General features: G+C 49.5%; 5 protein-coding genes across 5 annotated transcripts; 3 read left to right on the forward strand and 2 right to left on the reverse strand.

The window, feature by feature from the left end:
• Window positions 1-836: 836 nt before the first annotated feature.
• BGZ61DRAFT_423648 (putative ankyrin repeat protein) lies at window positions 837-3799 on the reverse strand (the record flags this gene model as incomplete). Its single annotated transcript, XM_046243575.1, has 3 exons — window positions 837-1876; window positions 1931-2753; window positions 2812-3799. Coding segments are annotated over 3 exons (2850 nt in total), but the record flags the coding sequence as incomplete, so codon positions are not given.
• Window positions 3800-4683: 884 nt separating this feature from the next.
• BGZ61DRAFT_455030 (uncharacterized protein) lies at window positions 4684-6323 on the forward strand. The gene has a single exon (XM_046246317.1). The coding sequence runs from the start codon at window positions 4908-4910 to the stop codon at window positions 6171-6173; it is 1266 nt and encodes a 421-aa protein (XP_046102377.1). The 5' UTR covers window positions 4684-4907; the 3' UTR covers window positions 6174-6323.
• Window positions 6324-7038: 715 nt separating this feature from the next.
• On the reverse strand, window positions 7039-7909 carry BGZ61DRAFT_455031 (uncharacterized protein). The gene has a single exon (XM_046246318.1). The coding sequence runs from the start codon at window positions 7841-7843 to the stop codon at window positions 7385-7387; it is 459 nt and encodes a 152-aa protein (XP_046102378.1). The 5' UTR covers window positions 7844-7909; the 3' UTR covers window positions 7039-7384.
• A 1170-nt stretch (window positions 7910-9079) lies between these two features.
• Window positions 9080-10293, forward strand: BGZ61DRAFT_455032 (uncharacterized protein). The gene has a single exon (XM_046246319.1). The coding sequence runs from the start codon at window positions 9206-9208 to the stop codon at window positions 10247-10249; it is 1044 nt and encodes a 347-aa protein (XP_046102379.1). The 5' UTR covers window positions 9080-9205; the 3' UTR covers window positions 10250-10293.
• A 1242-nt stretch (window positions 10294-11535) lies between these two features.
• On the forward strand, window positions 11536-12131 carry BGZ61DRAFT_455033 (uncharacterized protein). Its single transcript, XM_046246320.1, has one exon. It carries the CDS (start codon window positions 11688-11690, stop codon window positions 12123-12125), a length of 438 nt encoding a protein of 145 aa, XP_046102380.1. The 5' UTR covers window positions 11536-11687; the 3' UTR covers window positions 12126-12131.
• Window positions 12132-14152: the final 2021 nt, after the last annotated feature.

Raw genomic sequence — 14152 nt, forward strand, 5'->3', positions numbered from 1 at the left:
CGATGGCAAGATAGGGCACAGAATGATCTTCAAACGTCAAGGCCTCTCCAAGTAGATGACCTATTCCTATGCTATCTGCTGTGATTTATCTTTCAATATCACCAGTCTATGGTCCTTTGTTCGACAAGGGATGCACTGGAGCAATCCCCTTTCATTGACACACAAGTCTATTTACACGAAGCCATGCCCATTCTAAACCCCCCACCACCGCACTATTTAATTGAAAGAGGTCTCTGCAATTGAAGGGACTCTGCCGGCATTGCGGAGCAGCCTGGCTATGGCCTTATTTCCTTTGCTTGTCGCGATCGATAGCGGCGTCTGGTTGAAGACATCTTTTGCATCAATGTTGGCTCTGCCGGTATTGAGGAGCAGCTTGACGATAGCCTCATGTCCTTCGCTTACAGCGATCGATAGCGGCGTCCGATGAAATGCATCTTTTGCATCGATCTCGGCTCTGCCAGTGTTCAGCAGCAGCTCGACTACACCCACATGTCCTTTTTCTGAAGCTATATACAGCGGCGTCCGCCTGTATACATTTCTTGCATCGATATTGACTCTGCCAGTATCGAGGAGCAGCTTGACCACTGCCTCATGTCCTTTTTCTGAAGCTACCCATAGCGGCGTCTGGTCAAAGCTACTTTTTCCATCGATATTGACGCTGCCGGTATTGAGGAGCAGCTTGACTATAGCCTCATTTCCGTTGCTTGCAGCTATCAATAGTGGCGTCTGACGGCGTCCATCCTCTGCGTCGATATTGACCCTGTTGGTATTGAGGAGCAGCTCAACTACAGCCACATGTCCTCGTTCTGAAGCTACCCATAGCGGCGTCCGCCTGTGTTCATTTCTTGCGTCGATGTTGACTCTGTCGGTATCGAGGAGCAGCCTGACTACAGTCTCGTACCCGTTGCTTGCGGCTATCAATAGTGGCGTTTGACCGAGTCTATCCTTGATGTCGATGTCGACTCTACCGGAATCGAGGAGCAGCTTGACTATAGCTTCATTTCCGTCGCTTGTAGCCAGTAGTAGCGGCGTTCTTCCCGAGAAATCTTTGAGATCTGCGCTACAGCCGTCACCTAACAGACATGATACTTCAACTTCCAGTCTGAAATACGTCGCCAAATGGATACCTGTCATACCCTTCGGGTTTCTTTCACTGCTGGAAAATCCATTTCGGTCTGGGACGTAGGCGGACAGTGCTTGGCCCGACGCCTCAACCTTAGCTGTGCTCTTCAGGAAGGTCACCACCAGACTGCTCAACGCCTCAGACTTTGCTTTGACCTCGCAAGACTTCGCAGATGTTTTATTCAATTTCCAAGCTCCGTAAGCATGGTGACCCCAATTTTGAGCTGCGTAGTCGTAGAGTGGGTGTGATTGCAGGCGTTGCTCAATGTCGGCGCAAACTCCGCTTTCGAAGGCATTGAATGAGAGATATGTAACGCATGTTGTCGTAATTTCCAACTCTGCGTCCCGAAACCACTTGCTCTTGGTTCGTTCAAAGTACTCCTGGGTGGTGTAGTGGACCAGCTGAACGACGCTGCTTTCTTCGTTGATGATGACTAGTCCAGCACAAAGAGATACCAGGAGTTTAGTAGCTGGAAGGAAATCTGGATCCAAGACTGCTGTGCCCTTCTGAACAGCAAGAGCATGTCGGAGCTCCAGTGTACCAAGGGGTCTTTTTGAGTGGATAATCCATGCTAGAATTTGCTTGGCGAAGCGTGCGACCTCATGCTCTTGATCTGCAATTCTTCCCATGGCCTGATCGTAGGTTTTGTCCAATCCTGCCATTCCCTTGCCGAGCTTCTGTAAGGCTTGTTTCAAATGCCCCTTCGTGAATTTGGACATAAGGGTATCTGCGTGCAGCCTCGCGAGTAGAAACCTGAGTTCTACGTGAGTATAGTCCTACTTTCAGATTCAACCACGTATAACTTACATTCCGTCACTAGCTTCAAGAACTCCCTTGACGATCATCTCTTGCATCTCATTGTCGATCGTTTCGGATTTTTGGAGGGAGATTTTGGCATTCAGATAGTTAGTAATATCTTCATCAATCGCGGAGATCGTCCGAGAAAGCCCTTTGCTAAAATAGCTTGAAATCTCTGTGCTGGGTCTGGAAGTAGCAAATATATTTGTTGGAGCTTCGTCTCGAAGTTTGAAAATGTGTTTGAGGAATCTTGTGAGGGTGTTGTCGGATGTCCGACATTCGTCGAGTGCGTCAATGACAATGAAGACTCTCGAATACATAGCAACAACAGAATCGAGAGTCAATGAGATCTTCTCAAATGATGGTCTTGTTTGGCTTTTCTGGCATGTGTCGTAAATAGCTTTCACGCTTTCAGGTAGTGAAGGCTTTCTCCGAGCTAGCTGCTTCAAAAGGCTCGCTAGTAAGTCATCGGCAATCTGGCTCTCATGTTGTCGGTGGTTAAAATAGATATACGCAATGCCAATGGTTTGGTCATCTTGAAACCTCGAATAGAGATCGTCAATCACGCTTGCTGACATGATTGTCTTGCCCGCTCCAGGAATACCGGGACAAAACAGGGTCTGGTTCTCTGTTTTCACCCACGCTTGGAACTCGTCCGACTCCAAAAACCATTGGCCAGTTCCTGGTTGCCGTTGGCGGATGAAGTCGTTCTGCTGAGCGCCGAAGTCAGTTTCCGTAAGCCATTTTAAGATGTTTTGATCCTGCTGAGCATGTTGCCCAGAGACAAGTTTGTGGACTTGTCTTTTGACGTCCTCAACTCCTTCTTTCACCTCTACCATACATAATTAGTATTTCCAATCAGTGCGGTTCTTGGTTCATCTTTAACTGACCAAAGACAATGTCCGTAATTCTCTTCTCAGCCTCAATTCTACTTGGAGCAATTCGACGTAGTAGATCCTTCGCATATGCAGCTGCCGCCATTGCTGCATAACCCTGCCAATCTTTATTCTTATGTGAATCTGAGTAGTCGCAAATACCTCGAATAACCAGACAGGGAAAATGATTCATCAGCCCTGATGCCTCCATTTCAAAACAGAGGATATTATGTTCAGCTGTGAGTTTATCGCGAATTGTGGCATCCTTCATCAGTTGATTTGCGGATGCGATCCTTCCATAATGAATCATCGGATCATCATCTTCGTCAGTTCTTTCAGGTCGTACCATCAGGTTAGACTGATCCCCACCACAGGACACTGAACAGACAGCCCCCTTATCGATGGGATGCGTGATGTTACTCTTGTAGAGTCTATCGTTACTCTTTTCTGGCCGCTTATATTTCTTTCGCAGGCGAGGTTTTATGGCAAACACATTGGTGATATCCTCTTCGATCGTATGGCCATTCCCTTCATACTGAGCCTTCAGCCCATTGAGAGCTGTCCGCAGGACTACAGGGGACTGGTTGAGGGACCCAGTTATTCGAAAGTCCTGGTCTTGGATTGTCTTGCCAAAGTCATATTGTAGAACGCTGCTCTGGCCATTGGGCGAAGCATTGACTACAATATCACCCAAGCGAATGTCATTTCTTAGACTTGGCGCGCCGCCACCGATACCTACCATAAGCCCGATCCTCACATTAGGGAAGCTATGGAGCATGTCTCTTGCAACTGCTGCTGCTGAGGATGTACCATATTCCCCATCGGGCAGGATAGCGATGACAACGTTGTGTCTCCCAATTCGACCCAATGTGTAGTCGTTGTTATCGTTCGGGGAGATAGATTCGGGTCCATCATGTCTTTCATCCAAGAAGGCTTCAGCCGCAACGCGTTCGGTGCTAATGGTGCAGATCCAGCCGATCGCGTAATCTTTGGGGTTGGACATGGCTGAGTGTAGGTCAAATCCAGGATCTGATACGACAGAGCGTATCTGAAGACTTCATTGACGGGGTTGGAACAAGAGGGATAGTGGTGAGATGGTAGAATGGTGATATCAGAGCCAGACGTTGAGGTTTCTTGCCGTCAGCCCTGTGCAGCTGACGGGAATAAACCATGCAGCAATTGCTGCGTCTCGCAATGTCACCACGTGATCCATGAGCCTGTCAGATATTTGCCCTAATAGGGATGTGATGAAATAACCGAGGATTCTCTTTCTACTCAATTCGGATAATCAGATAGATCCTTGCTCGTAAAGGATGCCATAAATATATAGATGCCGTTTCAGGCCAAATTCTAGCGGCAAATTGTGTTTCTTACTATACCCCAGCGTAGGACGTACAGCTAAGTGAGAGACAACTTTAGAGCCAAGCATTGGTCTCGATCGAATAACACTGCGCATGATGTATCACTCAGGGAATATGTTCTAAATGAGACTAATAAAAAAGTGCTTAGTAGGGCCGCGTCGTGATTCTGATGGAGGCGTAACGATCCCCATGTTCTCACAAATCCAAGTCCTTGTCGCTGAGAATAGTGCTAACGACTTCGGCTACTGGCCCGGTAATACAAAGTTCCATGCCCTTCTCTATGGCAGTTAAAGGCTTTTTCTTAAGACGGCAGGTTGTAGTTGGTCCCCGAATTCTACCCTTTCCTAGCATCGCGCCGTCGAATATGAGATGCGTCGGCATCCGCCGCCGAGCTAACACCCATCAAGACCCATTTTCGGCAAAATGACTCGTTTGCCGAGAGGCCTGTGAGCAAACAGATTGTAAGAATGGGCCCCAAATAGCACAACCCGGCCAATAGCCTGGATCCTTCATTACGAGATACAGCCTCAGAATTTTTGAGATAATGTGCCGATCAAGTCGGCTGTTTCCTCCTTCTCGTTTTTTCTCAATCGGCGACATGGTGAAGATCGGCCAAAATTTAAACCTCCGAACTTTTTTCCGTGTATTTAAGTAGTAGAATCATGAATCTCTGCTTTTTCGCAATAAACAACTTCATTCTACTCATTAAAAATTGTTTCCCTTAAACGGAAATCCTGCAGAGACTTGAGAATGGCTGTTGAAAGTATCAACGCCCATGTGGCCCCTCCGACTTGGACAATCGACAATGTCTCAGCAAAGGGTGTGCCTTATTACACTCCTGTGCAAGAACCTGCTTCGGGTACGGCGAGAGGCATGAAGAAAGACGGGGAGTTGCCGAAGTTGTTCACGCCGCTTACCATTCGTGGCCTGACGTTCCAAAACCGACTGTTCTTGGCCCCTCTCTGCCAATATTCCGCCAAGGACGGTTACGCTACGGACTGGCACCTTACGCATCTCGGCGGAATCATCCAGCGAGGTCCTGGCCTGGCTCTCATGGAGTCGACTGCTGTTCAAAAAGAGGGTCGCATCACTCCCCACGATATTGGCTTATGGGAAGACGGGCAGATTGAGCCTCTGAAAAGGATCATCGACTTTGCTCACAGCCAAAACCAGAAAATTGGGATCCAGCTGAGCCATGCAGGGAGGAAATCAAGCACCGTTCCCCCGTTTCTGCATATGAATGCAACTGCAACCGAGGAAGTTGGTGGTTGGCCGAACAGCGTCTACGCGCCCTCTGCGATTCCCTTCAACGATGCGTACCCTCAACCGAAAGAGATGACCATCGACAACATCAACGACTTCAAGGTTGCATTTGTTGAGGCAGCCAAGAGGGCAGTCAGAGCCGGTTTCGACGTTGTAGAAATCCACGCGGCTCACGGTTACCTCATTCACCAGTTTCTCAGCCCCATTAGCAACCAGCGCAAGGATCAGTACGGCGGAAGCTGGGAGAACCGCACCAGATTGGTTCTGGAGATCACGGATCTCGTGAGAGAAGCTATCCCCGAAGATATGCCTCTGTTTGTCAGGATCAGCGCGACTGATTGGTTTGACAACCTCAAGGACGAGTTTCCAGAAAGCTGGACGGTGAAGGACTCCTGCAAATTGGCACCACTTCTCGCCGAACGAGGTGTTGATTTCCTCGACGTCAGCTCGGGCGGCATCCACCCCAAGCAGTCGACCAGCATCAAGTCAGGCCCTGGATACCAGGCCCCTTTCGCATTGGAGATCCTGGAGGCTGCCAGAGGCAAGATGGTCGTTTCAGCGGTGGGAGGCATCAGCACGGGGAAGTTGGCAGAAGAGCTCTTGCAGCAGGGCCTTGATGTCATCATGTGTGGACGATGGTTCCAGAAGAACCCAGGGCTCGTGTATGCCTATGGAGACGAATTAGGGGTGGATGTCAAGATGGCCAACCAGATCGGATGGGGCTTCAGTGGTCGAGGACGAAAGAGAGAGTGAGGAGTCGTGAAAAATACGATCACTAAGTTCGTGGAAAGGTTCTCGCGCGGTTCTTGGAAGGTCAAACCCCCAGTAAATTGAATTAGTTTCCAAAATTCTTGTTAAAATTGTAGACGATTTCTTTTTTATTTGATCAAATTTACGAAAGTGTATTCACTTGACCAAGTCACCTTCAGGTCTTTTTTTGCCCCAGGATATATCTAAATGGGAAGAGAATTTTCCGTTCTGAACGCTTATGGGGACCATCTTTCTTCTGGTCACTGGCGAGGAATGGCCCAAGGCTAGCAAGATCATGACCGAGCTGAGCGAGGTTTGGTACTATCCTATTACTTGAATCTACCGGGAACCATTGGGTGTTGATTCGGTCCTTACGGATCCTTGCATCTTTGACCTCAAATACTGGCTGAGCGGGATGACTGGCTGACAGTCTTCTTCACGCAGGAGGTTTCTGTCACTGAAGTGCGGCTCTCTAACACATATTGCCGAGGGTACCACTGTTTGGGGTAGGTGGGAGATGGCTCGACTCGGCCGTGTCTCATTCCTCCCTCGGGAAGCCATGTCGTATTCGCCCCTGCACCAATCGACGGATCTGGAGACCAACACAGTATTTGTGATAAAATCACGTAATTGGCGCCCTTTTGGACCCTTAGATCTAAGGCGCATATACTTTAGCACTGAGCATTAGTCTAAGCGATGGAGTCCTTAGTCTTTTCTTCGTCGTTGGAATGCGGGATGCCTGTGGGAGTTAGCCCAACATCATGTGCCGCTGGCGCGTCACGGACGCTCGGATGGCAGTAAGCATAAATAGGGCTTAAATTGTAACTTTGAGCACGGTCTAGCTTACTTGGAATGACCCAAAATAGTACTACTGGCTAAGAATGATGGTGGTGGTTTGAGACCTTCTATTGGCGGCGTCTCCTGAATGCTACGTCAGAGATTTGGGCATCATCACATCTACGTAATTTCGAAGCCCAAAGTAGAAAGCTCGTTCCACTTCATTCTGTAATTTCGTATATTTTATCCCGATAATGGACCAAAACGGCCTCTAGGTTCAAAATCCAGAGACGGAAAAGAATGGAATGCCCCAAGTAGGCAACATTAACCAGCCCTTTTCAAGCTCTTTGCCAACTTGCAGTGACACTTTCCTCTGCTCAAATCAGTCACCGCCATGATATCTTCCCGGATGACCCAAGCTGCACTGCGCCAAATTGTTACAGGCAGATCCCCATGCAATCAGCACCACCCTTCTTCGGATCGCATCCATCGTGAAGAACATCGTAGCAGTAAAGCCCATACGGACACTGAAATCCCGCGAATCCACCGCACGTGCGTTGTCTTTTGGAGATACAAATTCCTGGCGCGTCGCAAGCCATGCCGCAGCTGTCCGGGAATCGAGGGTCATCTTTACAGACGGTGCCCCTTGGGCAGGACGGCGCGGGGGCGGGCGTGAAGCCGCCGCAGCTGCGGTAGTTGTTCTTGAAATGGCATGTCCCAGCACAGCGTTTCAGGTTTTTGCACGACTTTGCGTTGGGGATGCAGACTGTGTCTTGCGGACAGGGTGCAATCTTGAAGCCGCATGGGCGTCCGGTGCTTGGCCCAACGCCTCCTTTGGCCGCTGCGAAGCTGATCAGGCCAAGGGCAGTCGCCGTAATAAAGTTCTTGAGGAGCATGTTGGGTTTGGTAGTTTGAGCGTGGTGAAGACGGAGTGTGTGTCGATGATGGACGATGAGTCTGGCATAGAGGCGGTTTTATAAGAGAAGGGAAATCGATGCTTGGCAGCAGGCAGTCGCATTCTCAACATTTTATCATTCCAACTTGATGGCCTTAAAGATATTGGTCACCCAAACACGGGTAAGCTAAAGTTAATTCGAGACCTTGAATACGAGAAAAAGCAACATCGGGCCAATAGCCTTGTGGGATGGCGTCCACAGGGTCAGGTCAAAGCTAAATCACCTCTCTGAGACGGTATATCGTCATTGACTATCAAGTCATGGTAAGCCAACGGGTCGATTATCCCTCCGTCGGTCTCGGCCGCCACTAGAGCATCCAAAATTAGCACTAGGCTTAGGCTATTGTGACCCTGCATATTCCCCGCCATTTGCTGTCGGAGGTGATCTGCACTGTCAAAATTGACATGACCAATGAACAATGTTGTATACACAGGCACTGGAATGAAACTCAGACTCCAGCGCAGCACGGAAATCTTCCGTGCTGTCTACTCTTGCACACGTGGACCAACCACCCCTTCGTTCACCCCTCCATTAACGAGATGAAGCGGTGTGGTCGGAATTTATCTTCGGCCGATCGCTCGCACTAGAGGTCCCCGAAAAGTGACGGCGGTCTTGGCGATCTTGAGGATATCGGTGTAATCTTGCCGCATCGAGGAAACCCTACTGATGCAGCCGGTTCGTGAGTACCGTATGTACTCGGTAAATTGGTACAAAAATTCCGCCCCACCTTACTGCAGCTTATCAGTCCACTAAGAGTTATCGGGATGACCAGAGCCAACCACTAGAGAGTAAAGCTGCAGAATTTGCGGGGTCGGGCTGCATAAGTGGGCCAGAAATTTTGTACCAATTCACCGAGTTCATACGGTATTGGAGCGACTCAGCGGTTATCATGGCAACCAGAAAGCATTCAATCAATGTTCAAATTTCATGACTAACCCCCCCTTTCTCTCTCTTTCGCTCAAGATCTTACATTGAAGGGCTTCGAGATCGGTTGGCTCGCCGCAAGTGTTGCAACATCTCCGAGTCATCCAGGTCGGTGTGGGTCATCAAGCTTGACGATGGTTAACCTTGATAAATGAAAAATAATCTCTCAAGGTTACGGTTTCGATATAAATATTCCATCGGTAGTCCAATTCGTAGCCCAATGCTCTCACACATCTATCTACATAGGAACGCAAATTGGCTAGGAACCATCCGCCTCCACACCATCCACCTACCACACCATCCACCTGCCATATCATCCACCTACCACACCATCTACTTACCACACCATTCCCACGTCTTTCACAAGACTAAATAATCATGTCATATTCGTTCCACCGCTTTCTCGACCTCCCTTGGGAGCTGAGAGAGATGATTTGGAAATACGCGATCCGTCCAGCCCGCCCAGGAGTTCAAGTCTTCTCCGTTTACAACTATGACGAGGAGAAGAATGACACCAATACGATGAACGATGTTGGACTCAATCCTACACGAAACACTTATATCCGCCTTTCAGCTCCGAAATGGGGGCCAAGATCCATTGGCGATAAATTCCGTGACCCAAAAGTCACTGCTTCATGGACCCACAACAACCCATCAACATGCCTTACTGACGGAGGACTCTGGACGGCCTGTGAGGAATCGAGACTCATAATAAAAAGCGAGTTCCAAAGTCTGGAATGGAAAACGGCCTGGAAACCCCATTGCTCCGGATGGCGCGATTTCTACAACCGGGATAAGCCAATCTCGGTAACAAGCTATTACAAGGGCGAGGAGTCGTTGGAAAATCACTATTTCACCATTTTCCCGAACCATGACCTCTTTTACTTGCAGCCACACAACCTTAGAACTCTTGACTGGAGCCAAATTGCCTTCGACCTCTCATTGGGCCCATACTGGTTGGGAGGAGAAGGCATGGATAACGTCGCTCTGGAATTTGATCCGAATTGGGTCCTTGAAGTCGAAAAGGCTGGGCCTGACGACCGCGAAATCGAAATAGTGGACGTTTTAGCCACTGCGGCCATCGAAGGAGCTGATGAGGGCCACATCTGCACAATTTGGCTCATTGATTACGGCATCAAACGAAATCCCGAAGCGCCTCTGCCTGCGGAACGGGGACTAGATGCGACGTTTCACCAAGGTGATCGCCGTTTTGTCGACGTACGAAGTCCCAGATCACATTCAGAAACACCTGCGTGGAATGAGTATTATGAGCTGGATGGATGTTCCATTTCTTGTCGTTCGTTTATTCGTCAAATTGAACTGGAGATTGAGAGCAGGGGATATAGACAAAACTTGAACGGTACAGACCAGTCCCTTGAAAGGATTGCTGAGTTTAGAGTTCTAGCGTGCGAGTACAACTAAGACATCCGAGCTGGGTTTTGGTATAATTGCAATATTAAGTAGTCTTGGACGAGTGTGAAACAGTCCCAAATACAAGTAGCTGTTCAGAAAATTGGTTATGCATAGTTAAACTAGACTTCTACAACCAGAAGTCAAGATAGTCGTCAAGTTGTCCCCCAGTTGTAGGTAAATTCGTCGCCCCGCGTTTCCAAAGAAGTAATACACCAGGTTTGGGGGCTTATACTAACCTAAAGGTTTATGATATTATGTTCTTATTTTATTTCACTTATATCCTTATCTTAGGTTGGAATTATTGCCTAAGGGAATGGAACTGGCATCTACCTACCTAAGGACTTGATAGGTCCAAGTCGGATGCCTGAGGATGCCCCCGAACTCCCTCCCTCTCCTCACAATGCCTGCCGAATAAAAGAAGCCATGCCGAGTCACGTGTGGTCTCGCCTCGGTACCTTAGGCACCAGGTTCAACTCAATTTCTTCCCTCAGAAACAACCACACCTGCTCAGAGCATTCTTGTTGCTCGGGCTAACCTCCTCAATTCAACCTTACCTCATCTCCAGCCTGAACAAAGCCGGCACCTCTCCCATCGCTGTTCCTCCGCCGAACCGGAACCATGACTGCATCGAGCGCGGCATCGTCAACGACATGAAACGTCACCCGCGAGGGTTCGCAGCCCGGGGACAGATCCCACGAAGGAAGAGCCAACATGGCACACAATGACTGGTGCAAAGCGAGCCTGCACGTATCACAAAGTCCACGTCGCTAATCTGAGGCAGCCGACGAGATTTCGATCACGAGCATGTGGAGTCCCCGGTGGACGTTGGGTTCACCAGAAGGGCAGAAACTACGAGTCACCAGTCATGAGATCGAAGGTGCTACTGCATCTTCCAGAATCCATCGAAGGTGAGTGACTGATTTCCGATCGTCCGTTCTCCTCCTTCAGCTAGAGAACAGGAGAGCCTGAGATGATCATTTTTCAGTCGCTAATATTGACTCACTTAGAAACGCAATTTTGTATCTTGAAACCATTCTCGTTGGTGCACGCCACAATCGGCCATGTCACTGACGTTCAGGTACAGCGCTCTAGGCCGTAAGTGTGCTCCTTGGCTGCTATTGTACAGAAGTAAGACTGACCCTCTACAGAAAGCGGCGAACAATACCGCGGTATGGTAATCATTCCCAGATCTCTACGAATTGACTCGCTAACTAGGTTCTCTGTGAAGATCTGGCGCCGTCGTGCGAAGGTAGGCCGCCCTAGATAACAAAAGAGCATATATTAACATCTATCAGGAGCACACGACGACAGAGGACGATGCCCTCGAAGCCGAGGTAATTTAATGTGTCTAAATCTTAGTCTAATTGTGCTAATCCACACCTAGGCGCTCATCGCAACTGCCAAGGGAGAAGGGCCGGAGACACCACATCTCGACCGCATCAGCTCCATGTGCACAACTGCAGGAGTTCCAAGGCAGCTCCACTTGGATGCCATCAGGACCTCGTCCGAGCGAAACGAAGCTGCTCACTATCCACCACCACGCTTCGAGGACCATCACACTGGTGGGGTTGTGGATTGGGACGCCATTTCCGCCGCCTGTAAGGAGCGGAAAACGACTGTCGAGGACGACTTCGAAAATGGGACGCTTACCGAAGCCCAGAAGGATTTCTTTCTACAAGCCATAGACATGTGGCTGGAATTGCGCGTGTCTTGGTCGGAGGATGATGGCTTGAAACCGACGGAAGCAGGCGATCCACTCGCTGCAACACTCAAGACCACGCTCGGGAAGAAGGGAAAGGAGGGTGCAGCACCAGCAAGACCACCCGTCCCACCACCAAGCCCATACGTTGAGGGAAAGTGGGATGATTTGGAGACCAGCACATAACGTCGGATTACGGCTGTGTCGTGGAGGACGTGCGATGGACCCGGCAGTTTACTGTGGGTTCAGTCTGACCCGCAATCGCGGAGTGGTGACCGGAGTTCGGGCTGAATTAAGCTGAGCGATGGATCGTCGGCGTAGGCTGGGTTTCGACCCATAGCACACAATCAATTCCCAGATAAACGGGGGCCGGCTCCTGCTATCCTACGGAAGAGGAGCCGGTCGGGCGGCGAAGTCGGCCTCTGCAACCTCCACGTGGTGCCGCCTGGGAACCTGGCTTGAACGCGGCCAGAGCCAGTGCAGAGACGCAACGGAATCTCTCATGCATCTGATCTGATGCTCGAACCCTTGCGGGAGAGGTAAGGATGCAACCCTGTCCCATCACTACTTGTTGGGGGCTTGTCTTCATAATATTGACTGGTTTAGAAGCGAAATTTTGTATCTTGAAACCATTCTCGTTGGTGCACGCAACCAATGCGGCCATGTCAGTGACGTCCATGTCGTCGGCGATGTCGGCAGTTTCGGGGACTGTAGGCAAATATCAATGGCACCCACTAGCACTGTATACTTACTCGATTCGCAGAAGTCCGTGGAGCCATCGGCTCCAGTCGAAACAAAGGTAGGGCATGATTCCATATTTGCAACTCCTCATGATTTGCCTCTCCCAACACAATCTTCTGCATTTGGACTCTGGCTAATTACAGAAATTGCTAGGCGAAGCCTAAGGTCGGTACTTGTACTGCCTCTTTTAATCCGGCGTGCTAACATGTGGAATGCTAGCCTTTCACCTACGAAGTAAGTGAGCGAGGACAGCGCAGTCAGTGTGCGATTCAACTAAAAATTTCCTTGCCCAGCACGCCATGGAAAAGGTCAAGGTACGTAGCGCTCAAAATATACGCATGTGTTGTACTAGTTACTTAATTTGTGTAGTTCCATGAAGCCGAGGTCCTTGTTCGTACTATCCCTTCGCCGATGTGCTTTATTGAGTGTCACTAATTATGTGCAAATTATAGGGCCATGTCAAGGAGATCAAGGTAATTCCTGCCAACAATCCACAGCTGAGGCGCCATGATCATCAATCGCTAACACATGATATTTTGTAGCGCCTGAAGGTGCTCCAGGCCGTAAGTATGCTCCTTGGCTGCTATTCTACAGAGGCCAGGCTGACGTCCCACAGAAGGCGGCTACCAATACCGCGGTATAGAAATCATTCCCAGATCTCTATGAATTGACTCGCTAACTAGGTTCTCTGTGAAGACCTGGCGTCGTCGAGCCAAGGTAGGTCGAGCTAGATCACGAAAGGGTATATATTGACATCTATCAGGAGTACACGACGACGGAGGACGATGCCCTACACCGTCAAGATTGAATTCAATTCCAATGACGCTAGTCCATATCCAGGCTCCCATCGCAGCAGCTGCAGAGGTATGGGCCCTTGCTCCGAGGTCTCTGGGACCAGAACTAACCATGCACAGGCGCATGCGGCGACCCTAAATTAATGCGATACGATTTGGTTCCGTTCCGACGACGTCCACAAGTTCATGCTACTCGGGCGGGACGTGTTCCTGGCTGCCGGTGCATCGTCAAAGCAACTTGTCGGACCTTCCAGGGAGGCGGAGATGAGAGACAGGCGCGGGGAACGTTGGGGAGGGGAGAGGTTGCACTAAAATTAAGATGCTAAATGCTAAAGAATTATCAAGGGTCATAAGCAATTATAAAAAGTGCCTGTAGTCCTAAAGGTTAGGCGGTCAATGTGCTAAGAAGTAAGGGCTAAATGTACTAAAAGGACATCGGGCATTTGCAGCTCTTGCGGATGGGCAGATGTGCTGTCAACACGCTGGGTTTTAACATGCGGTATTGGGGATGAGAATCGTGTCTGGGTGGTAGTTGGGGGTTGGAGGTTATGACATCGTGCAAATTTGGGTATGGTACACTTCCTGAATTGAGTGGACTGCAGTTACTACGTCCAGGTTGAGTTGATCTAGCTGCGGAAGCCAGCATCGCCCTACGACAGCCAGGGCAATCCATCGGAT

The sequence above is a fragment of the Ilyonectria robusta genome (genome assembly GCF_021365365.1).
Source record: "Ilyonectria robusta strain PMI_751 chromosome Unknown BGZ61scaffold_14, whole genome shotgun sequence".
NCBI lineage: Eukaryota > Fungi > Ascomycota > Sordariomycetes > Hypocreales > Nectriaceae > Ilyonectria > Ilyonectria robusta.